A 25644-nucleotide genomic window follows, 5' to 3' on the forward strand; every position below is an offset into this window, starting at 1 on the left:
CTGCCACAGACTGTTCCCTCTGCTCTTGTGCTGTCGTCCTCACTGAAGCATGTGGTGGAAAAAGAAAGGGCCAGACATGAGGAAGGTTTGTGCATCACAATCTTTCTGGGGAAGTGCAGAGCTTATAGGAAGATAAAGACACTCCGTGCTGCCTCAGTTTAGTCCATATTCAGGAGATCATGTGATAATAGGCTCTTAACTAAGGTGAGTGACTGTCTGTACTGAGAGCAGAAGGAAGAAAGAAAGGGTTCCACATCAGCAAATATGTCAAAAGGTGATAGGAGTCAGCAGTGGTGAATTGTTTGTGATTATAGAGCAAATAGGCCTATAATACTAAGTACTATGCATGTATGTGAATGTCAAAACATGACAATCTGTAAACCTCTTTTTTTTTTCTTTTTTTTTTTGTTGTTGTGTAAAATGGCGATCTGGCTGTAAGTCTGAAAGTATTTTATTCCTGGTAATTGTCTTGTGATTTTACTTCTGTCCTCCAGCATGTTTGCATTTTTTTTGTCAGGTACTGGGATAAAGAGGTGCAAAAAGCAAAAAAGAGAGGAAAAATGCCACATTTAACAAAGGCCATTATTCTTTGTTACTGGAAATCCTATTTAGTTTTTGGAATTTTCACAATGATTGAGGTAAGTGGTATAAAATGTCATACAACACACTTTTTGGCTAACAGCAATGTGAAACTTGGCCTCTTAGATTGCATGATGCATACTCGCGACTCCATGCTGGGCTGTTTGGAGAACCTGTAATGTTCATGTACTCTCTCAGAAAAGTAAAATGGAGCTATAGCTCCGTAGAGACTGAAAAATTGAGTCGTAACTGCGGGATTATGGATGTGGAACAGAAAGCTGATTTCAGTGCATTATTTTTGAGACGTTACAAGCCATTGACTTGCTTTGTAAGACTTAGCTGTATTTTACGTACCTGAGTGGGGTGCCCAATAGAAAAAGTTTTTTTTTGCTGTATGTGAATGACTGTAAAGGACACACTGTCATCTTTAAAAATGGAAGTGTAGTACAGTTCATGCAATTTTTATAACATCAAAGTTTTTATTGGTAATTGAGAGATTTCTTTTTAAAGATTCAGCTAAATTTTAATGTGGAACATACTTCTTCTGGATTACGTGTTGATAAAAATTGGCTTGACATTTTAGAGCACAATAAAGACAAAATAATAAGGCATGTGACTTGCAGCCGTACTTGCCTCTTGTTTGCCAGGTTACAAACTTGGGTAGCATGGTATGATATGAAATTGTTAATACTTTTTTCCCTTATTTTTCTTTCAGGAAACCCTCAAAATAATTCAACCAATATTTTTGGGAAAAATTATTAATTATTTTGAAAACTATGATTCCTCAGATGAGGTAGATTTGAATTTTGCATATTGCTACGCAGCTGCTCTGTCTGTGTGCACGCTTATTCTAGCTATAATGCACCACTTATACTTCTATCATGTACAGCGGGCTGGCATGAAGCTGAGGGTAGCTATGTGTCATATGATTTATCGGAAGGTAAGCAAACCTTTTTACAGGTATATTTGGCATTTGACAGCTATTTCATTAGGGGATTTTAAAAATACAGTTATTTGTTATGTTCATGCTTGCAATTCCATTGAAGTTACTCATTTGTAGAAATGTAATGCATGCTAATATGTATTAGACCTTAAATGTATATACGTGCTTTTGCTCCCTCTTTGGTCATACCGTATCTGAATGACAGCTTCAGTCCTCCTGGTGAAGGTGGTGAATTAAATGGCCCTAAAGCCTAGGAGGAGCTGCTTGCTGACTTTCACCTGCTCGTGCTGTTGGAGAGGAGCTCCCCCTTTGCTGGTGGAAGGGTTGTGTGCTGGGGAGCGGCAAGAGGCCGTCAGCATGCGGCAGGAGAGGGGCAGAGCTCCCAGGGAATGCCGGCGGTTACTCAGCCCTGCAGTTTCATCCCGGGGGAGGATGTTATGCTTGGCTGCCACCATCTGCTTCAGCACTCTCAGTTGCCTGGGAGTTGCTTCGCTGTCCTATTTCCCCCCCCACCCCTGTTGTGGTTACTGGTGGGATTTATTTGTATTTTATTCCAGCAGTGCTGTAGAACTAGTGAGTTGCCTCCTCTGCGGGTCAGAGAGGCTGCCTCCCTTTGTCAGGGCATCCGTCAGGTTAGTTCAGGGAGAGGCAGCAGCACTGCTGATCCCTGCTCCAGGCTGGTGGGGATGCTCGGCCTCTTCACAGGCAGGTCCCTTCAGTATCCCCTCTACTTGCTGGGGAAGAGAGAGAGTGGGCAGAGGAGGCACAGTTCAGAATCAAGCTGAATCCTAAAGGTAGGATAGAGCCTATTTAGTATCAATTACTGGTTTTACTGCAGCAGCACTGGGGTCTTTCATTAAAGCCAATAAAGTGTAAGGAGGGATGTATGTTGAGTAAGCTGTGGTTTCTTTGCTGTCTGTGTGTCCTGATGAAGCAATAGCTGTCCTTGACTACAGAAGGAGCCGGGGCTGATGTCAGATGGAAAGTGGAAGAAGTTACAGATACTACCTACAGGAAGGAGTTGAGTGACACCCAGGATGAAATGCTGGCCTTGGTGTGCTCTGGGGAGCAAGCAACCCAATTGTGAATGTCTGCTTCCCTCTTCTGAAGCTGTTGACAGTAGCCAAACCATTGAGCCCATCTCCACTTCCAAGCGGGAAGTCCCTGCTGGGGATGCTGGAAGGGAAAGTGCCCTATCTTTCTAGCTTTAGTGCTGCTAGAATAGTGACCTGCCAGTTCTTAGCTCAGGAAAGAAGTTAAATTAAAAAGAAGTTTAATTGAAGGATCAGGACTGTAAAGTTTCCGTAGAAATCCATGTTATTTCAACCGTTAAACATGGGTACCGTCCACTTAAGGCAATCACTTGTACTACCAGTATAGGTCATGTGAAGGTTTTAGGCAAAGCAGTAAAATTAGGAGAGTAAAAATGTCCCCATTGTAAGTGGTGATTGCTTTTCATGCACATATTTATTCTCCTCCCTCTTCTGATACCTTGGAAATTATCCTCTGGGAACTTGGCTCTAACATGGCACACTGCTTTCTTGTACATAAACATCTCTCTAAGGTATTAATTTACTAAACTGATTATCATAACACAGTTTGAAATTCATGAAATATGTATACAGTGATGTTGTTTGTTGCTGTGTTGTTATTAGCTTAGAAGCTTGGAAAAGAAATGTTCATAATGTGCACCTGTATTTCTAGGGATGTGATTAAATGGAAAATTAATCTCCCTTCATCTCATAAATGTTTACTCCTGAGGGTGAAGGTTGAGGTCACAGCAGAACATTGATAAACTTTTCTAATAATTTGTCTTCATTATTTGAGGCTTATAGATAGGTCATACTTTCTCTTTATCCTCACAGAGGCTTTTAAAAGAATCTGGATACTAATTTACTAGAACTTTTGCGGTGTTCATTAACTGCTGTAGTAAATAAAAACTTGGATTTGCAAGGATGAATGGGTTGGATGAGAGCATCCTTAATGGAGAGCTTCAAATCCTCATAATTCTCATGTTTTAGACCCGTTTTCATTTCCTGGAAAGTTAAACTCTCATTTGCAAAAACCCTGTATTCAAACTCCAAGATGTTTAGTGATCACTAAGAAGGTATTAGTGATACCTGCAGGAAGCTTGTAACAAAAATGAAAATGGAATAATGGAATCTGTCTCATGACTCACAATCTCATATTTTAAAACCAAAGGCTACTTATGGGTGGCTGATTTTTTTTTTTTTTTTAAGACTTAACTTTTAGAAGTTCTTTGAGGTTCAGAATAAACACTAAAGCAGTTTAAGCTGTGGAGTAGTTGGTTGAGACAGAAAGCAGCCAAAAAGGTGTCAGGAATTATTTGACTGAACAGTTATATTATTCCTTTTTATGGGCAGTTCTCCCTTTTTAATGTGCTTTTGAATTAACTACTTGGGGCAGGGGGAGATTAAAACGCTAAGATGGGAGTACAGAAGGCAAAGAATGGTTAAAGAATTGAAACTGAGCCATTACACCTGGAGGGGAAAAAAAAAGTTTAACCTAAGACATCAAGTGTACAAACTGCTCTCATTAGTTCATATAAATAAAACCTATTTTCCTTGAGAAAGGGTGCTTGGGCGTAAATACATCTGTACAGAAAATTTCTAGACAGAAAATCAAGCAGATCTTTGTGCTGAAAACAGACAGATAATTGGAAAATATAAAATAAAATGTAAATTCAAACTACAGTTGCTTTTTAAAAAGATGTGTGGCTCCAGTTTTCAGTTGTATTTCAGAGTGAATTTATGGTCAAAGCAGTATTTAAAGCCACAGTGTTCTGACTTTGGCTGGGATAGAGTTAATTTGCTTCATAGCAGCTTGTGTGGTGCTGTGTAGACAGGGTGTTTCTGTAGAAAGGGAAAGTACCAAAACAGGACTTTTTGGTTGAAATCAGTTATGTAAGTAAAACTGGTGCTTTGTATTCAATGTTTCCATTTCCTTCTGTATACTTTGCAGTCTAGACAGTTCTGTTCAGCCAGGAAAATGTAAAGCTTATTTAACTTTAAAAATAGCGTAAAATAAAAAAAACAAAAAACCAAAAAAACCCCCCAAAAATCCCCCCAAAACCCCCCCACTGCTACTTCAGAAGTAGTTTTGAAACAGGAAGGGAAGAAAAGACAAAACTTGCATTGCCACTGGTGATGGGAATGGCTGTCTCTTCCCTGAGAAGACAAATACATCGCAGACCAGCGCCCTCCTTTTGGGCTCAGATGGTTGCATGGTTCCTCTTGAGACTATCTTGGCCAAAGTGAGCTGAGCTAGTACATTTTGAAACTGGTTTTGCAGCCTGTGCCTGAAATAGCTGGGCAGAGGTCAGAAAGGGGGCTCAGGTGGCGGGTCCGAGACAGACTCAGGCTGTGGGTCGCCAGCAAGACACCAGTGCAGTGTTCTCCTGGGTGGCTGAGGTGGACCTCAAATGGCAGATACGTCTGGGTCGTAAAGGAGTAAGTAGCAGTAGGTGCTGTAAACACAGCCTGGTGGGCAACTTCTTCAGACATGCATCACTTGAACTCCTATTGCTATGGTCTGTGGATATCTAACAGCTTTTCTAGGCGCTTATCAATTCTTAGATCAGCTTTTGATCTGTGGTGTGGAGTAAACATGATGAAAACGTGGATGTGCTGTGGCTGCATTACCCGCGGGTAGCTTCGCTGGGGATTTCAAATGTATGGGCTTAAGGCAGGGAGTGAAGCAATGATTTTCTCAAAGAATTAAATCTCATCTCTCATATATCCACTATTCCAGATTTATTTATTTATTTAGAGTATCAGAGGAATTTCTAAATGGAGTTTTAAATGGTTTTTTCACTGCTGGTTTCAGTGAAGTTCGGGTTGGGATTCTCTCTGTGATTAATACCTTTGTAACCCAACAGTGAGGTGCAAGAAATGTAAGGCACTTTGTTTGAAATGGTGCTTTGAATAGTACTTTGATGTCTGATGTTCTTGCACCCGATGTAAAATACTGGAATGGTATTTTTGAAACAATTAGGTTTTCAGGTTAAATTATTCATCAAAAAGGAATCCTAATAATAACTGTTTGGAGAAGGAGAAGTAGATGTGCACTGCCTAAAAATGTGAAGTGTTTTTGAGTGAACTATTCCTGTTACAGGAAAATGTGTAACGTGTTTTGTTTTGTTTTGGTTTTTTCACTTATTCTGCAAAACTGTATTTTCTTTCTACCAGGTGTAGAAGGAAGCAGGGTCTGTTATTTGCATCTTTGAGCTGTTTCAGTTTGGATCTTTGCAGTAATGTTCAGACTGCATGTTTCCAGATTTGATTTGGGGGGAGGGGGGTATTTTATAATCGCGTACTATTTTCTACTGATTAACTTATTAACCTATAAAATATTTGATACTTACTCTTGTTGCTTTCCATAGCATGTGCTAACCTTAATTTAAAATATTTACAGGAGTTATTAACAAGAAAAATATTAATTTGTAAAGGAATATTAACTCTGATTAGACAAAAAGCAGAGTTTACAGTGTTAGCAGGAACTGATAGTGTAGAATTAACTTGTGTTTTTTGTCTTCTGTCAGGAATCTCATTCAAAACAGAATTCTTTCAATGGGCCAAACATTGTCCTCATTTTAATTTGGTCTTCAGGTGGAGTTTTCTGTTTCTGTTTTGAACAGATGCTCATAATGTGGGGGAAAGCAATGCAAATGAAAAGTTACAGGCTTTTTTGTTTAGTTTTAATAACTTGCTATTTTGGTATTTTCCCATTCTTAATCACTCCAGACATAAGGAGTTACGGTGCTTTTGTTCTCGTAGTCCTTCACTTTTTTTTAATGCTCTCTTCTTCAGGACTTTCTTCAGAATATTTACCCTAACCCACATGTTATCTAAGGTTCTTGAACTGTGCCTGAATATTCTCAGGAAGAAACTGAGATGCGCCTTCAGCTTTTGCCCCAGTATTGTTTTTGTGTATTGAGTCTTCTATGTGTAGGTGTAATATGCTCTGTAAGCTATGACAATATGAGACTGTTCTGACTTCTTTTAGGCACTTCGCCTCAGTAATGTAGCTATGGCAAAAACTACCACTGGTCAAATAGTAAATCTTCTGTCAAATGACGTGAACAAATTTGATCAGGTAAGAAGTATTACAGATCTTTTCAAGGGGCTGAAGAAATTGTGGGGTTTGAATTAAGTTTTTGTTTACAACTGGTGATTTAAGTGTTTCTTATGAATATTTCTTCTAATTGTTTCTTGAACATCATAGGAAGAGAAATACTCTCTTAAAATATGGGAGGAAAACATACTTCCCCCCCCCCCTGCTGTTTTCCTAAGCTCAGAGAAATGTTGGTACGTAAAGATAAAACAAAATCAGTGTGGTAATTGCTTACTTTCTGGAGATTAGGCACCTTCGTGTACATTTAGGTCTCTGAATCTGGTGCAGAATTCTCACTGGATGCCTCTGTACCTGCTGCAGGCGAAGATGCTTCCTCAACTTCGTGTTATTAGGGTTTAATGTCTCAGCTAAGACCAAAAGCTAATTTTTATTTCTTAACTATTTACCTAGGTAACTATTTTCTTGCACTTCTTGTGGGCTGGACCAATTCAAGCTGTAGCAGTAACAGTACTTCTCTGGATGGAGATAGGCCCATCATGTCTTGCAGGAATGGCAGTTCTGATTATTCTTCTTCCTGTCCAGACTTGCATTGGGAGGCTTTTTTCATCCCTAAGGTAAGGTCGCACGTGTTGGGTTGTAGGCGTTTTCTGTCCTGGGTTTTAAAATGTGCATACTGTATGGAGGTGGAGTACTGCTCTGAGATCAGCTTCTGTCTGGTGAGGTTTTTTGTGTGGTCTTTTATCTTTGCTGATGTTTTTCATAGTTGCTGATGTGAGGTTTCTGAATTCCTCTCTAGGGACTTGAAGTGGTCTGTCTTCCAGACATGCTGAAACTATCTGCTACTCATTAGCTGTCCAGTATATTAAAAGAGTTGGGCTACTTCTGTGGCTACCTTGCTGTAGATCTTGGCGTAGAATTGTGTTAACTCCCTTGAGCTTTGCCTTCCTGCATTGATGCTTAGGGAGTGGTTACTACGAAGGCAATACTGTCAGTCCTGCCGCAAGTTTGAGTTACTGGGGTGATACAGGAGTTGCAGCAGAAAGCTCTGAAGGTTTCATGTTAAAAAATCTTGCTCTCCCTCCTCCAAAACAAAGATGCAGAGAGGGGAAAAAAAGGGAAGGAACCGAAGAGAGAAAGGAAGAAAAAAATTATGATGGTGGTTTTGATGCCAGCTATGAGGTTTCTAACTGTAAGGTTCTAGGCTGTGGAGATATAAAATGAGTTTGCAGTAATTTTCCATTATCGGACAAATTTAATTTGTTCTTTGTGATTTCTGCCTAAAAAGACAGACTTACCTGAAGTGGGAATATTGAATTATTATCTTCAATATTCTCACTTCCTAACTTCCTTTTTCTTGTGTAATTAATCATGCTCTACTTACATCATGAGTTTATAAATGGTTTTTGCATTTAGATGGGAGTATTTTTGTGTTCCTTTTACTGTGTATGCATATGCTTAGTAGTGTTACGCATTTTTGTTGCATTTGTGTTCAGGGTGAATGGGTTCCTTCTAGCTCTTTGGATAAGTAAATCTTTTTTTAGTGAGTTACTGTTGTTTTCAAGTTGCATTTTAGGACAGGTTTTCCAGAGGTATTGAGACTGGCATTGCCATTGCATGGCTAGGTGTGAAGAGAGAGCTGAAAATTACAAAATGAAACCAATTCGTAGACTTCCTTCTATTTGTAACTACTGTGATAGTCTTCAGTTATTATGCTCATGTCCTGTTTCTCAAATAATGAGCCATTCAGTGTTTTCTGTCAAATTCTTAGGTTTTTTTGTGATAAAACATGTTTGCTAGGCACTTCCAATATATTCTTACATGTGCATTTTCACTGCATGCGTAATATGCATGCATAAGTATCAGCCTACTTCACTGTTGGTTTTTTGAGTTTTACGTTCTTGAGGTTTTGAGCTTTGAGTCAATAGTTAAAATACTTAGCACTTAGCTAGTGCCTTATCCATGGTGGTAAGAATTATAATCCCCATTTTACAGATGGGAAACTGAGGCACAAAGAGATTAAGGGACTTGTCCAGGGTCAGACAACAAGGTGACAAAAATCTCTTCTTGAAGGTATGTATTTTAAAAGTTAATGAGTGGCAATGTAATGTTGTTTGGGTTTTTCCCCCATTCATTAACAGCCACTTGTTTGGATGCAGTGCAAGGGAAAGAATTTGTTAACTAGAAAAACTTTGCTTGTCTAAATGTGCATAGATCTTTGTATTTGTGAATAGAAATGTGCACTGAACAGAAGGAGTTAATAGAAAAACTGAAACGGATTCCATCAGCTTCCAGCTGATGAGTGAGTTCACGTGGCAGTTGCTGGGAATCTGCGTGGATTTAAGGAAATCAGCCTATGAAGAAGTAATTTGAAGATTAAAGCTTTTGCTAAAATCCAGGCACGCTCAGTGTGGCAGCTAATTTGTGCTATTATTCAGCACGGTACTCGTGACCCAGTGTTGTAAACACATCTGTGCGCACCAGTTTATGATGCAGGCATTAGCTTCAGTGCTGTAGGAGTTTGTAGAAATGGACTCCGTATCCTATGGAATGGTAAACACTTGTATCATGCAGTATTGCTTTTACCTGCATAAGTACTAGAAGCTTTACAAAATACACATGACCTAATAGATTATTTGAGAAATAGTTCTGTTATTGGACTGAAGACCATTTTATATATATTCATTCACAAGAGCTCAACTCTTTCACTGCTTAGCCATGCAACTGTAATATTCTTATTTAAAGCCCTTTTAATTTTTTTTAAGAGAAAAACTATGTGGAACTGTTGTGTCAGACATGATTAAAGCCTACCAAATAGGTCTCACGAAAGCAAAAAGGAATTCTGTGGCTTGCTTAATTTAGAATTGTTGTTAGTATCATAAAGGGGACTTCTCAGACACTTGAAGAATTTTCAGGTCCTTTCCTGTTGTGCTCTTAAGCATGCTGTGTGAGCACGTCTCCCAATTGTCCTGATCTGCATGTACTCTGAACTTAATATTTTTAAAACTGGGGGAACATCTTCCTCTGCTGTAAATTGCCATCAGCGCCCTGGAAGTCTGTGTACTTCAAACCATTATATAGTATCTCTGAGACTGTGGCTTTTGGTATGTAGGTACAAAAGATGCTTTTTGCAGTGTAGAGGAGTGTAACTTAAAAAAGCCAAAGAAAAATACCCACCCTCTCCCACAACCTCTTGAACGTTGTGTGTGGATGTGGCACTTCAGGACATGGTTTAGGGGACATGGTGGCGCTGGATTAATGGTTGGACTTGATGATCTTGAAGGTCCTTTCCAACCTAGTGATTCTGTGATTCTGTTTTAAAGCAATTTGAAAGGGGATGGTTACTATGATAACATTTCAGCGGGAAAACTGAAAAATTGGTTTATGACAACTACAGCCATTTTGATTCACACCATTTAAAAAAGAAACCTCTGTTAACTTTATTATTTTGAATAATCTTCAACATTCTGTTATCTGGAGACCAAATCTGGAAGTTAGGTCTGAAAGTTGACTGTTTCAAAAGGTTGCAGGTGAGAATTCTTGTTTGCTGCTAAGTTTAGCTAAAATGCTAAATTTTGCCTTTTGCAGTGGTGGTGTGCGTGTATGGGGAAGAAAGGATGAGCTCTCACATTCTTTGAGGAATTTTTTTTCTTTTACTGTTCCTTTTTGAAGAAGGAAAAGAGTACTTATCGAAGATAATCTCATTCCGTGTTTGGTTGGTTTAGGCTAAGCTATCTTCCTCTTAGTAAGAAGCCTTGATTATATTTATTATAATAATATTATTATAAATGGTCCTACATTTCTTTCCTAAGTTTTCTTGTATAAATATTTCTTAATACCTTGCTTCAGCCATCCCAACGTTTATGGAATGCTGGTGCTGAGAAGTTTTTTTAAATGACGACCAGGTGCCTGAAATTCATTCTACTTGAGTGCTTTAAACATGGCTATTTCTTCCAGAGCAGCAGAGAAATCTTACATGGGGAAGGTTAAGATGACAAAACCCAGCCATCCCTTCTAAAAAGCTTGTTTTAATATGATCTTTGAATCTTAACTTTCATTGGTGTATACAAAAATAAGTAATTTAGCAGGGAAAGGTATGTTTTATCAAAATAAGGCCTACCATAGCTCACTATGTGCAAAGTATGTTTGTCTACATGAATGAATTCAGAATTGTAATAGGCTTTATTAGCATGGTTTATGCATTCATTACATGGCTTCTAACTTTCAGTGCTTTTTTCCTAATTAAAACTGTGGCTTTATTATTTAATTATATATATTTTCCAGTTTGTTCATCAGTGCAAACATAATGTGGGACTAAAATAGATATATACTTTAGTGTTAATTACTAAGCAGTAACTTACTGCTTGGATAATATTTCTTTATTTAAAAAAAAAATCTAGATTAGCTTTCCTAAATTATAGCTCACACACTGTAACTAAGTAATCTTTGCTTCAACTAGAGTTAACCTTAAAAAGACACAGGAGGCCAGTTTCTTTAACAGCATCAAAAGAGCCTTATGAGAGTTGTTATTTTCATATTTCAAAACTATTTTTAAAGGTAATTTTCTAATTTTTCTTTAGTTCTAAAGTTAATAATTGTATATTTTTTTATTTGAGGGGGGGGGTTTGTACACAAATATGTTGTCTAAGGAATACCATGTGTTTGTGCAAACTGACATGCAATTCTGAACATTGGATTAACTCACAGTTCCCTGAGAATAGGGAATACCAGGAATACAGATATACCAAGTCTTGTCTGCTGTGTGTCAGCTTTAAGACACTGTTTTAGGAATACCTTTTAATGCAGTTACAATTATGTGAATCCTTTTTACAACTAAAAGCAAAGTCTTCATTAATATGACTAGTCTCTCTTCTTTTGAGAATCTGAGAATTTTTACTTTGTGCTATTTACAGAAGCAAGACAGCTGCTTTAACAGATGTCAGGATTAGGACCATGAACGAAGTCATAAGTGGTATGAAGATAATAAAGATGTATGCTTGGGAAAAATCATTTGCGGAACTTGTGAATGGTTTAAGAAGGTAATCCTGGAAAGATACAGCTTGGTATACGATCTATATCTGTTTCTGTTTTTTACATGTCAATAAGTGCATGATTTTGTGCTTTAAAGTGCAGTTTACTTGAATTTCTTTGGCGCTTTTTTTTTTTTTGTAGTTTCTATAGCAAGAGTGAAGGAATGAAAATATATCCTAAAGGGACAGAAAAAGAAAAAAAAATAAAGCCTTTTGTATTTATAAATTCTGGGGTTTTTATGCTTTCTTTTACATTTGTGTTTAAAAACAGCAACTATAAACTGTGGTAGTTGTAATGGAGCAATCTCACCCTCACAGTTCTGTAAACTAATAGCAAAGAACCAATAAGAAGACATTTCCCTTTTGAGAAATACATGGAATCTGACTTTCTGTCCTAAATTATAGCATCTGCAGGTAGTACTCTTCTTCCCTTTCTGTGTTTTGAAGTATTGCTCAAGATATCTGGGAAAGGGGAGAAAGATAGCTCACGACAGGAGTTGGGCTAGATGACCTTTAAAAGTCCCTTCCAACCCAAACTATTCCATGATTCTAAATTCCCTAGTTGTTCAACTGGCAAGGCCAGATGAGTTTGGTATCCTGAGACATTTCATTTCAGAGGTCCATCAGCATCTGATTAAAACTTATTCATAAATTTGATTTTCAGTCAATATTTGTGCTTTTACACTTGACAGAGCATTTGGTACTAAAGGATAACTGTAGGAGTTCAGGTGCATATTTTGTATAATTTAATTTTCATGCTGTGTCCCTCTCCAGCATATGAGTAGGAGGTTGTTATCGTGCTGTAGATTCTCTTGATTTTTAATTTTTTAAAAAATCTGTTTTATTTGGAATTCCTTTTTTCAAAGGAATTTTTTTTTTTCCTTTACATCCATGTGTGGGCTTGCAAACTTGCTAATGTTCCCTGAGATGTTTCTTCCCATGCACATAATCCTTTCCTCATTCAGATTTATAGGATCCTGCGTTGATTGAATGTTTTGATTGATTGAAAGCTTTGCTCTCTTGCATGGAACCAGAGAGGATATTTCTTCATTGAAAGCTTCCTCAGTGAGCGTATTCACATTATGAAACTTTAGATTTCTAAGTTCAACACTGCATTAGGATTAGAGGCTTCCTTTAATGATGGAGAGAAGTAAATAAAAATCATAAGCTCTTACCAAAGCACATCTTGACCCCTCTTTCTTTTCTTTAACTGCACTGTGGAAAACTGTAGTTAAAAGTCTTAAATTCAGCCAGGTGATTTATTGCCCAGTATTTCCACAGTGGCCCTTGGCAGTTGCTAAGACAACATCTGAACTCCTCTACTGCTCTTTTTTCCTGTGGCTGGCTGTATTAGTTTCCTTTTATATAACTCTGTGCCTTAAGACAGCGTAGTATATTATATACAGCCTGCAGGTAGGCTGTAATTTATCTGATATTTATGGGGAGTAGCACAAAGAACTTGCTGATTATCCACAGATAGTGAGAGGATTATTAAGGATTATTAGAGGGTGGGAAAAGAGTTTCATCCAGGATTGTAGAAGTAATTGAATTAGACCCAATTCAAATAGTTTACATACAAATGTTCTTTCACTGTATTCTGGAGGAGATCAGAGATTGTGAGCCCTTAAGCTGAAAAAATAAGTCTTTGAAACTCTTTGAAGGTCGGTCAATTCAGCCAATTTGGCAAGTATAGTGGGAAAGTTGCTTAACTAGTTTTCCAGTAGCGCATCCTGTATCCTTCTCTCCGTTGAGGACTTAATTTACTTCAAATTATATAATCATAACTTGAGTTTCTAATCTTAGTATATCGTTGTAAGGGAAGGGTAATCAGAATGATGAAGATTTTCCCTAAGAATTGCCAGAATATTTGGGAAGAGAAATTATTAATTGTTTCAGGATTTTATATTCCATATTATTTCAAGCAGATAATATGAAAATATATGGGGAAGGAGTAAGTTGTTATGGCTCTCTTGATAAAGAAAAACTATTATTTTAATAAGAACTTCAGCCTGATGGCATCCACATTGTAGATAATGCAGTAACGTTTTGAGGATTGGACTTGATGAGTCATTTAGAAGTGGAAACTGAAATTCAACTGAAGTGGAAATTGAGAACATACACATCAGCAGCTTTTCAGTTGCTCGAGGGAGACTTATGTGTCTGTGCAGTAGTTCAATCATTATTTAGCTCGGGTAATGGCTGGCAGAACAATTGGCCTCACAGATCACTATTTTCTGAATTATGAACCATAATTCTTAGAGCAAAATAAGCCAGGAGCAGGGTCCAAACTGGGAAGGATTTAGACTGAGATCAAAGGAAATACTGCAAATCCTGTGATCCAGCTTGAGGAGCAGCAGCTAAATGATGGCAGATACTTGGACCATGGGTGATCTCTTGGTCTTTTGGAAGTTGCCCTATTTTTCAACAGCAGAGTATGTGTTGATCTTATCAGGAGTTTTGTGACTCAACTCTACTGGATTTGATATTGGAAGGATAAGGAGTTTGGGGATGCTTGGCCTTTATACAGAGATTTTTCCTCTTTGCTGTTGTATGCAACCAGAAAGATTTAAAGCAGATTAGAATCTGAATTAAAATACAAGTTTGACCAAAGCAGGAAAAAACTGTATTTTGGTTTTCTGTCTCTGAAAAATAATTATTTTCTATGGCTACTAAGATATTAAATATAATAATTTTCCCCACTCAATTTCTAAGCCTTTTAAATTCTCTTTTATTATTTACTGTATAACATACTTTCTTTAAAGTTCTTTGTGCATGAGTTGGGGTGGTGCAAGGGGAGGAGAAATGATATAAAAGTAAAATCCTGAGAGTGGGTTTTTGCCATCCTATTGTTGAGGGCAACTCTAATGAGAGAGATTGATGTGATTATTTATATTTTGCATTTTTAGGAAGGAGATTGCCATGGTTATGAAAAGCTCCTACCTTCGAGGACTGAACTTAGCCTCTTTCTTTGTGGCAAGCAAAATAACAGTGTTCATGACTTTCATGGCGTATGTACTACTTGGCAATGTTATCTCTGCAAGTCGGGTGTTTGTTGCGGTGTCCCTGTATGGTGCAGTAAGACTGACAGTGACTCTGTTCTTCCCTGCGGCTGTTGAGAGAGTGTCCGAGGCAGTAGTTAGCATACGACGAATCAAGGTATGGTAATTAATTTGAATGGTATGTGAATTTTTTCTCTTATTCTAACATTGTTTTAATGTCACTGACAAAAGCAGCCTTATTTTATCGTGCAGTTTGGGATTTTTAATGAAATAACCTCTTTTGAAAACTGAACCTGTTGCTGTGTATGCATATGCAAAAACACGATGTGCACTGCAGGGCAGGCTGAAATGTAGGAGAAAAGTGTACGTGCGAAGAGGTGGTGTGGACATTTTTAAAGAGGAACATGTGTACAGATATGCAGATATGTTGGGATTGGGAGTTTTGGCGGACAAAGCAGGCAGATGGGAGCTGTAGGATCGTATTGATATTCCATGTGCGCTATGCTACCCTGTCGGCTGTGGAGGACAGGTGTGAGCCCTAGCTGGTGTCTTGTGGCTGCTTTCAACACTGGACTGAAGACTTGGATTCGGTAAGGATGAAGAGCAGTAATGATGCTGGTTTTGGCAGATGGACTTTATTTTATTCACAACACACACACTAAACACAGTCATGTTTGCTGCACGTACCAGTACTTTAGAATAAACTGCAAGAGTGAAAGACTTAAATGCAAAATGCATTTTGAATTTAAAACTTTAAAAATCCCAAATTGTCAGGTTATCAAAATACAGAATTAAAGCATGCCAGCCATTTTAGAACTTAATTTTGAAAAAAACCCAGGCTAATCTGTTCTAGAATGGAGAAAACAAGCACTTCGGATGTAATCATATGGCTTTGCATAGTGTCACTATGCCATTCATTGATTAAAGTAGCTAAAAATCTCTTATTTTCTTTTCCATGTTCTTGAATATAGTAAATAATTTTTTTATTGATTAATTTTCTATCTCTACTAAGCCCACACAAAAAAACCAAGAAACCTATGTGTTAAACAGGTAATTTTTGCACTTCAAAAAAGCATTTTGTAAAACTTGATGCAAATGGAGTTAGAAAAGGTTAACATGTGAAAATCATGACCACAGCAATGTTGTAGGCATTAACATTAACTACTGCTTAAATTAAACTGTAGGAGGGGAGAGAAGGGCTTGGGATACTGGATGTTGCACACTGTCTTTTCTGCACTCTCATATACCCTGTGTTCAGCTGCAGGGCAGTACTCTTTCAAGGGATCTTTCAAGCTGTGCTGCTTGAGACATGGATGGCTGAAAAAGATGCCTTAGGAACAGGAGAATGGCACTTGAGCAGAGACAGTGATGATCTGTTCCTTTTTTTTCTCTTGTCTCTGTTTCCAGCATATCCTAGCGGTCACGTGAATTTGCTTCTGACAGCTGGCTCCAACTCCCTTGCACTTACGATTCCTTAAGGATGCTTTTTGGAAACCAGCTCCAGAGTTGAGGTTCATTGGGCAAAGAATTGCCCTAATGAATCTGTAGCATCCTTGATGCTCTCACCAACTTTTTAACTTCCATTTCCCAAACTGTTTCTGGGCTGGACATTTTGCTACTGAGTGACAAGATGCTGCCTGACCAAAGATGTGTACTGAAATGTAAATAAGTGGAAGGAAATTAGGAGAAGAGAGTAGAAAATACAGAAAAAATTATTAAGATGATGGCTAGGTATGTTTGGGCAAAACTGAAAATGTACTTTTTTGAGAAGGTGCTTTCTCTTAGTTGTTGTGGAATAAATGAGGTTTTTGCACTGATCTTAAAGTACGCTCAGATGGAGAGAAGGAAGCAGGAGATGCTATGCTTCAGGTGACAATAAGGAACGATAGTCAGATGGGAAGTAGTAGCCTTTCCTCCATATTCATTTACACATACATAAGAACTGTGGGGCAAAAAGAATAGTGGTCTCCTCATTGTGTTTTTCACCTAATCTCTCTTTTCCCCTCACCATAGCTACACATCTGAAAGCTGGTCTGCATCTCTTCTTGAAGCTTAGTCACTCTTATGTGATGGAGCCGTAGACTCAAGGTCCTCTCGTGAAACAAAGTGAGAGCAGTTGTTTTTCAGAGGGTTGTTTTGGCAGACGTGCAGAAAAGAGGATAAGTTTCAGCTGAGTACAAAAGACAGAGATTTCTCTTTCAAGAACGCAGTCATATCTCAAGCTAATGTTTGCTTCTCAGCATCCTGTGGGTCGTAGTAACTTTATTTTTCTCTGTGTGGAAGATTATTAGGTACAAAAAGAATGGAAGAATGTTTTAAGATATTTTAAAGAGTCTTTAAGGCTTAAGTTATTCATTGCATTTGAAGGTTTTGTTTCTAGTGTTGATTTTTTTTTTTCACCCACTGTTTAAAATTCATGGTGTTAACCATATAACTTTGTTTGTACTAGTTTTATTTGAAATCTTCCATATGTGATACTATAATACTTTCTTAGTTAAATGGCTAGCTAGAATTTATACCTGGGATGAATGCTACTGCTAGAAGAGAAATTCCTGGTAAACGCAGAAACGACGAGAGAACAATTCCTTGCGTAAAACTGCCGTGATATTTCAGCCAGCATCTAAATCCAAATCACACTTCTGACGCCTTTTCTCAAGCCACACACTCCAGTACTGATTTAAGCTGGGTCTGGTGTTTCTTTCCCTGCCTACCACTCTCTTATCCTGAGTTCTCTTTTACCCACGTACCCGTTTGGGCCTGCCTGTCTGAAACAGCGCTCAGCAATAGTCACCTGGCCGGAGAGCTCAGGAATGTGTGGCTGTGCACCTTTGCCTGTGGTGGAGTTGGTGGAGATACATGTATGAGTTTGCAGACTGCTGCATTCTCACCGGTTGATTTCTCGCCGCTCTTTGAAACGATACCTGCCAGCTGGAGTTTGAGCAGTACCCCTGTGCCTGTTAACATCTAGCAGTGCTCTTCCTGCCCTCCCATGGGCTCAGGGCACCCTCCTCCTGCTCCCTCTTGGTTACTGACTTCTGTAAGTCTTCAGCAGCTGTCTCACATCTGCAAACTGTTAACTCAGGAGTTGTTAACTAGTCTTGGCTTCGAAGATCAAGACCTTCCTTCTTTTCTCAAAATATAGTCTGCTAGAGCCTATTTAAGGTTTCTGTGCTCTGTGATTCAAAGCATGGTAAAATTTTTCTGGTTTTTGTCTTAAAATTGTGGTAACTGTTATCCTTGAAAGTTTTCTCTAGAATCTGCCCCTTTCCCTTCTAAATATATTTGAGCTATTTATCATCTAGCATCAGCCAAGGTGTGCTAGAAGTGTGGCTGTGGTACAAAAGTGCCCATTTATGCAACTTGAAGGAAAATTTCTCTGACTGGCGTATAATGTAGAAGTACAGTAGTGAAAGTGCAATGAACCATGTACGCAGACGCAAGCATTTTTTTTTGTTAATGCCCTGGACTTCCAAAGGAGGAGAGGTTCAGGTAGTGTTCTGCAGCCTTTTTGTCACTTGAAGAATGCTTAACAGGGACAGTGGACAGCTTCTTACTGTGTCCTCATTGTTCTTCCACGTGAAACATAAGCCTTTACCATCAAAGCAGTGGAATGATAAGGGTGTGCAGTGAGGGTTTCACCTCTTCTGCGTGAGGAGGAGTCAAACAATTGTAAGATTTGTCACTGTTTCAAGGAAAAGACAAGATAGGTTCTTAAGGTCCATTTGCTTCAGGAATTCTGTTTTATTGAGCAGGTGGTGGTTAGAGTCCTGTAGTATTTTTATGCTATTAAATCTAAACTTTTGTTTTTTGAGGGGGGGCACAGTTAGCTAGTTAGAGGTACACTGTTGAAGGAGTTGCACATTTGCAGCAATTCCTTGACCAGTTTGTGTTTCCCCCTGCCCCCATAATTAATGTTCTGTATGTTGTTTCCAAAAACATGTGCTTGGGTTCCTTTTACCATTCTCAGTCTCACATTAGGCAATATCCTGTGCTTTTCTTTTCTTTTATTGCAGAACTTTCTGATACTTGATGAGGTCTCACACTTCAAGCCACAACTGCATGGTAATAATGAGAATGTCATTCTTCATGTTCAGGATTTGACTTGCTATTGGGATAAGGTAAGTTTACTTCTACTAAATGTAAAGTATATTGGTGCTGCAGGCATTTTAAGTCTAGAAAGCAGTATTTCTATGTCTAGTGTGCTGTTGGTTTGTATTCTGTCTTTTGCATATGAGAATCCTTTTAGTATGCTAAGCTAACTCTGTAGAATAGTACTGAAAACACTATCAAGTGCATCTTAAAAGTAGCTGGTTTTCTATAGGGTTCCTGAATATTATACTAAATGAAAATCTGTGCATTTCTATGTGAAAATATCTCTTGTTATTAAACAACACTCTATTGTAGCTGAGATACTTAAATTGTAATTAAGGACAGACAGCAGAGTGAGGTGGTCTTTACCACGTGGGTTTTTTTCTGTGAACTGAATGCTGATCAGTCCATTAGTTTAGAACCAGTACAATATTATACTTCTTATTAACAGATTTGAAAGCTTTAGAGACTAGTCTGCATGTATTTGTTACTCTGTGTGTTTTAATTGAGACTGTTCAGCTACAAATTGTTCTCTGATTAAAATGTACTAAAACCACCAAAATGACTAGAAGAAGGGACAATACACAGGTGATAAATCTCTTTTATATCCCTTTCTGTAAGAAAAGCAAAGATTGACTGTTGTTTCTCTTCTAAGACTGCAATTCCTATGGTAAGCAGCAATTTGTGGTTAATTGTTGGAGCTATTATGAGCTGCCAGTATCCTTGCACAAGGGAAGCTTCAATCACCATAAGAAATGCTGGAATCTCTAGAAATTAATTTTGCATATAAATGTAATGCAAATAAGACGTCATGTATCTCCCTTTACATACCCTTTTCCCCTACATGTGCTCTGTCCCAAAGAAGATAAAGTCTGAAAACATATGTGAGGATCTACCACCTCCTCCTCCTGCTCGGCTACAAAAGAAAATTGCCATATTATTGTGCTTTACTTTCTCAGAGTTGTCTCTGTGACATAAATCTTTCTGAGAGATTGAACAAATTTTAAAAAATTGATCGATATGAAAAACTTATTAGTGAATACATTCTAATGCAAAATAGAACGTATTTCTTAGTCTTTGTTTTCTTCCCAAGCTACCATTGGTACCACTGTTAAGAATTTATAGGAAACGGTTGCGTAATACGCCCATAAAACACCTTTTTTATTGGTACTACTGTTAAGAATTTATAGGAAATGGTTGCGTAATACGCCCATAAAACACCTTTTTTTTTTTTTTTTCATTAGTTGTTTATACTGCATAAAGCAGGGCAGCATGACTGGAATTACTGGTTTCCTTTTGATTAAAAAAAAAAAAACAAAAACACAAACCAAAAACACCCTCCCCCCCCAAAAGCCCCCACCAAAAACCAAACCACCCACAAAACTGTTCATGTGATTTTCATTTTGGTATTTAATTGCAGTGTGCATGGGAGAAGAATAGTTCTCTCAGTACTATTAAGAGCTGCTCAGAAAGTTTCTCTTATATACTCACATGATGATGCAAAATAATTTTATGGAGTTGCTCACTGAAAAAATGATGAGTTCTAAGAGAAAGGATTTATAAAAGGAATAATAAAAAATATGCTATCCCTTGTCAAGTAACCAACTTATCTTGCCACTTTGACTAGGTTTCTCAAGACTCTCTGGATCTCTGTACAGACACTGTACAGCTGGATGATTATTTTATTGTTTTTAAAGATTGTGAGCCGAAGGAGATACTAAAAAAACCAACAACCCACAAAATCCAAAATGACTGGAAGTAAAAAAGGGATTATTTAGGAAAACAACCTAACATGGTGTATTGCAGTTTATCAAAAGATAACCAAAACCAATTAATTAATGGTCACACTCTTGTTTTACTAATGCAAGTATTATCTTGAGTCCCACAGGCTAGTCTGATACCAGCATGGAACTAGGGATTCTTCAGTACAGGGTTTTACTGATGTGCCTTGAGTTTACAGAACAGTCTGTCGGCTCAACTGAGCAACTTTAGATATAAAATTCAAGCATTTGAACAGAGGCCAAATTTATCCCTTGTAATTTTAGTCACTTAAATGAGGAGCCTAAGTAGTATAGTACTCCTGTGCAATATATGATCTCTGTATCCCTTGGATGGGCTGAATTCCTTCTTTCTCTTGCCTGTAGGACGTGTAAGGTCTGCCCGAGCTCCCCTAAGGAATTGCTGCCCCTGAAAGGATCATTCTTGTGTCCTTCTGTCCTTGTGTCTCTGTTCCCTCCCTTGTGCTGGTGTTAATGCTTGTATGTACGGCCCTGTGGTGAACCAGTTCAGAGGCATAAAGCAATAGAAAGTGAATCACTTTTAACGTGATTTGTTTTCTGATAGCTAAGTCCCATGAACAACCCGTCTGCAAGGTTAGGCAAGAGCAAGTGGCAGCAGAAGGGAAGTGAAAGACGCGGATAGTTGACAGGGCACAGGCGAGCTGGGACACTTGTGGTAATGAGCTGTCAGATGAACTTAGCTGTAATATTATTCTGTGCTCTCAGTTTAGTGCCTAAAAATAAATGTGATGAATTTGGGACAAATTGGCTTTAATTATATGGAATGGCTATTTTGCAAAAATACCATGCACCTTAGGTGTTTGTGGCCATGCTGTTTGCTTGCATAACTACTTTTCTATAGGGTCTGTGCTATCTTACAATACTGCTTTAATATATAATAGTTGGGTAAGAGTTTAAAAACTTTTTTTAATTTTCTGTAATGTTTTTAGGCTCTTATTTTTCTTAAAAAACCTGAGTGTGGGAGAAAATATCTTTGCACTTCTGTGAATACAGAAGCACAACCTCAAGAAGTCTGAAGAAGGGCTTGTGTGTCTGAAAGCTTATTTACTTTTTCAATACAGGCTAATTGATTTAGTAAGAGATATTTTTCTCTTCTTGCAAACTTGGCATTAAAAAAAAAAGCCTTACCTGCCATAAGTTGGTAGAGTTCTTCTGACCTTAGCATGAGCTCAGCACCTGAACCATGTACTCTGGACCGAGAGATCAAAATCATGGTAAAATGCTGATTGGGGGGGGTGGTGGTGTGTGGAAAGGAAAAAAGCCCCGTTGATGCCACCTTGTGGAAATTAATCATAGCAACAAAAGCAGTTTTGCAGTGTCGCACAACGTGCACAAGCTTGGGTTCTCACAGCGTGACTCTGATTTCTTGCGGACCCTGCGGTGCTTCTGTGAGGTGGGAGCTGTCATGGGGGATGTGCAACTTCGTGCTCTGGGTATGGTGCTGCCTGACCAAGTATTGGATGAGTGGACACATGCGTGCGAGCCCAGCTCTCCCGGCTGTCATAGGTGTGGATGGATATACTGGATCGCTGTGTCTTGTAAATAATTTGAAACAAGTTGCAAGCTTCCCTTTTTCGCGGTCCCAGAGCTTGGTCATGCGGCATCTTTTGGTTGGGGTTAGGTGGTGGCCTCTTCAGCCTCTTGAGCTTCAATGGGTGGCTGGAAATTTTAAGCAGTCTGAAGCCGGTAAGAGGTACCCTAGATATTCTTCACCTTGCTCTTCTTCCTTGAAGCTTAAGGCTGGGTTTTCATTTGGCCCTTTAATAGAAATACTTTTTTTTTTTTAATGCATATGTTTTCCTGTTTGCAGTTTAGTGTCAGTCATGCTTAGTGTGGTCTAAGATGCATGTAAAGGCAGATCCTGTTACAAGGGTGTTTTGCTTTAATGAGGGAGCTGCACCAGGCCCTTAGGAATTGCGGTTTAGCATAGCTATTAAAGACATGAGCATCCTTTCTTTTCACAAGAAATAGGCATTTTTACAACCTTGATAGGAGAGGTGCAAAATATGTAGTGAAATAAGCTCTTATCAGTAGTGTAACATAAAGGATAGGCATACGAAAACGGAATATTACACAAACAATCCTCGGGTAGTATATATTCACACAAATAGCCCACTATGTTGTCCATTAAAAGCCTCTGAGAATCCATGACACACAAGATGAAGTTGTGTTAAAATCAAACAGCACTTTTCGGCTTTCACTTTGGATAGAGCAAACACAGGCCTGGCTTTCCTGGGGCTCCAAGAGAGCTTCAACTCTCCTTTTTAACAGCATTTGTCTGGCTACTCGGAGTCGCCGGCCGTGCCGCGCTGAGGCCGTGAATGCCACTGCGATGGCCAGCAGAGAGCTCCTGTTGCCGAGGCTGCCAACCCGACCGCGTGCGGAGCGGCAGCAAGGATGCCTGGGCTTTGATCCTTGAACACTGTTTTATCTGTGTTACTTGTTTGTGGTGAAGGATCAGGGTCTTTCAAAAGCATTTGTGAATTACTGAAGAGGCAAACTGTATGCCTGAAAATACGGTGGGCGTATGGGTTGCTAATTTATAGTGATTTATGTGCGTTGTTTTCTGTTTCTAAATAATTCTTTTGATGGTGCATGTTTCATTACTGAGGAAGCCTAACTTTTTCTCAAATCCATAGAGTTTAGAAAGCCCAGCACTTCAACAGCTTTCGTTTACTGTCAGACGAGGGGAATTACTGGCTGTGATTGGTCCTGTAGGAGCTGGAAAAGTAAGTCAACGTTCACTCCATTCTGCGGGGTTTTTATGAGTCTGTTAAATGTGACTAGAAACTTAAAAATGCACAGTTCCTTTCCATGTGTAACAACACACTGCACACCAAGGTACGGGCACTCAAAAAAGGCAGATGTCCTTCTGGGGGTGGGGGGGGAGATGGATCAGTGTTAAACAGTACTTTGTACCTCGCTTCTAGGCTGCATGTAAAGGTTCCTAGTGCTCTTCTACTGTTAGCAGTAGTTTGGGTGACAGGGTGAAGTAGGCCATCGTGCCAGTAAACACGGCTCAATCTCAGTGATATCTTTAATGCTGTCAAACTTTTCACATTTTCTTTTTTTTAATCTTTTCCAGTCTTCGCTCTTAAGTGCTGTGCTTGGTGAGCTGCCTAAAGACAAAGGTTTGATAAACGTTACTGGAAGAATTGCCTATGTTTCTCAGCAGCCTTGGGTGTTTTCTGGTACAGTAAGAAGTAATATACTGTTTGACAAGGAATACGAGAAAGAAAAATATGAAAAAGTTCTGAAAGTCTGTGCTCTTAAAAAGGTATGTTTTTTTTCTTTGTGTTTTATTTTCATGATTTTTATTCTTACCTTAGTGTTCTTTCAGACTTGTGGTGCATGCTGCAATATATAATATATAGAATTTATTATTAGTAGTAGCATGTGAAATAAATCCTATCGTTTAACAGAAATATGTGTAATTATTTTTAATATCTGCATGTAAGCACATTTTTGTAATTCCCAAAACTTTCACTAGAGGGGGGTGTAGCTCATGTGAAGCACAGACAAATTTGGAAAAAGCTATTCCCAATTATTTAATTTCGTAATCATGTTTAGCTGTTTTCACTGGTATTATGGTACAGGGGTGTGTGTATATGCAATAAAAGGTGGAAGACAAATGATCAGGCTAGGACTGTGAGTTCCATTCTGTAAATATTCTATATATGTTTTTAAAAATAAATGTCATGTATATCATGTATTATGCATTGCTAATGGCTATCAAAAGAACCTTAGTGCTATGTACTGGAGAATTTTCTGAGCCCCAGTAGTGTTATGAAAAAATATTTTTGAAAGGTCTGTGCGCAAAAGAGTTTGTGACATGAGATATAGAGAGGATTAAGCCAGATTTGTCAAGAAACAGACTTTTTGGTTGGCAGCTAAAAAGGTTTTATGCAGCATGTTACGATATTCCTGTCAGCAGCGACACAGGTGAAAAGCAGATGGTTACTGTGATTAAAATTTTTTTGCAAGGTTTTTACACATGGTAGATAGAGTTTTAATATCGCCTGCTGATACTCAGTCATATGCTGTTGTCTAAACTTAAGGTTTTAGTGACTTTAGAAGACAGCAAACTGCATTTAAAAAAACAAACCCTTCATATTTGATGGTAGATTTGTTTTCATCGTTTTCTTTCAAATTTATATATCTTATAAAAGCTGTGAATATACTTTCAGAGTATGTTTTATAGCTTAATATAAAATTTCTGTATTTCTTGAATAGGAAATACAATAATACTGTAAGTGGAACACTGTATAATTTTGTTGTCTTACTCATAGTCCTAAGCCCCATAAATTAACCAAGTTTGTGTGATGAATGTTGTGGTTATTTCTCTTGGATATATTGCAGTAAGAGTAAAAGTAATGCAGTTCTTAGGGACATTGGGAAATGGAAGATAATTTACTGATAATAGTTATTTCAGATTAATTTATTGTAACAGTTCATTTTGTTCTAGTAAAAAATAATTAATTTACTGTTATACTTCATAATTTTTAGTTTGATTTTCTGAACTGCCAGCAAATATTCCTTGTAACACTAAGAATGGTGGTGCACTTCCTTCTGGCAAAGCTGTAGAAAAAGTGAACTTTAAGAGCTCACCTATTTTTCCTGCTTTCTTAATTATCTTTTGCTGAAGATACCAAGTCATATTTGCAGATATTTCATTTAGTATGAATTCTTGTATTTTAATGTAGAGATAAGTTAATACTTGTCAAATAAGAAACTGTTACGTTGAAGCAGCTTTGTCAGTCTTTGAAGTTAGAATTACTAAAAAACAAACAAACAAACCCTTGCTATCTGTTTTTTCACACTCACAGGACTTGGAATTATTAGCAAATGGTGATCTAACAGTAATAGGAGATCGTGGAGCTACGCTGAGTGGGGGACAGAAGGCCCGTGTAAATCTGGCCAGGCTAGTGTTTTTTGCTGTTTCTAAAATTTACAAATTATCCTATTTTAGTCACTAAAGTAAACAAATGTAAGACATTGCGATACTGACTTTTCTTTAAACCTTTTAGGGCTGTGTATCAAGATGCAGACATCTATCTTTTGGATGATCCATTAAGTGCAGTAGATGCTGAAGTTGGAAGACATTTGTTTGAAAA

General features: G+C 38.2%; 1 protein-coding gene across 1 annotated transcript; it reads left to right on the forward strand.

The window, feature by feature from the left end:
* Window positions 1-420: 420 nt before the first annotated feature.
* ABCC4 (ATP-binding cassette, sub-family C (CFTR/MRP), member 4) lies at window positions 421-25644 on the forward strand (the record flags this gene model as incomplete). The annotated part of the gene is made up of 12 exons (XM_010281719.1): window positions 421-434; window positions 518-638; window positions 1295-1519; window positions 6548-6637; window positions 7067-7230; window positions 11527-11652; window positions 14550-14799; window positions 18656-18760; window positions 23170-23259; window positions 23616-23807; window positions 25357-25451; window positions 25558-25644. Coding segments are annotated over exons 1-12 (1559 nt in total), but the record flags the coding sequence as incomplete, so codon positions are not given.

The sequence above is a fragment of the Phaethon lepturus genome, unplaced genomic scaffold (genome assembly GCF_000687285.1).
Source record: "Phaethon lepturus isolate BGI_N335 unplaced genomic scaffold, ASM68728v1 scaffold49172, whole genome shotgun sequence".
Taxonomy (NCBI): Eukaryota; Metazoa; Chordata; class Aves; order Phaethontiformes; family Phaethontidae; genus Phaethon; species Phaethon lepturus.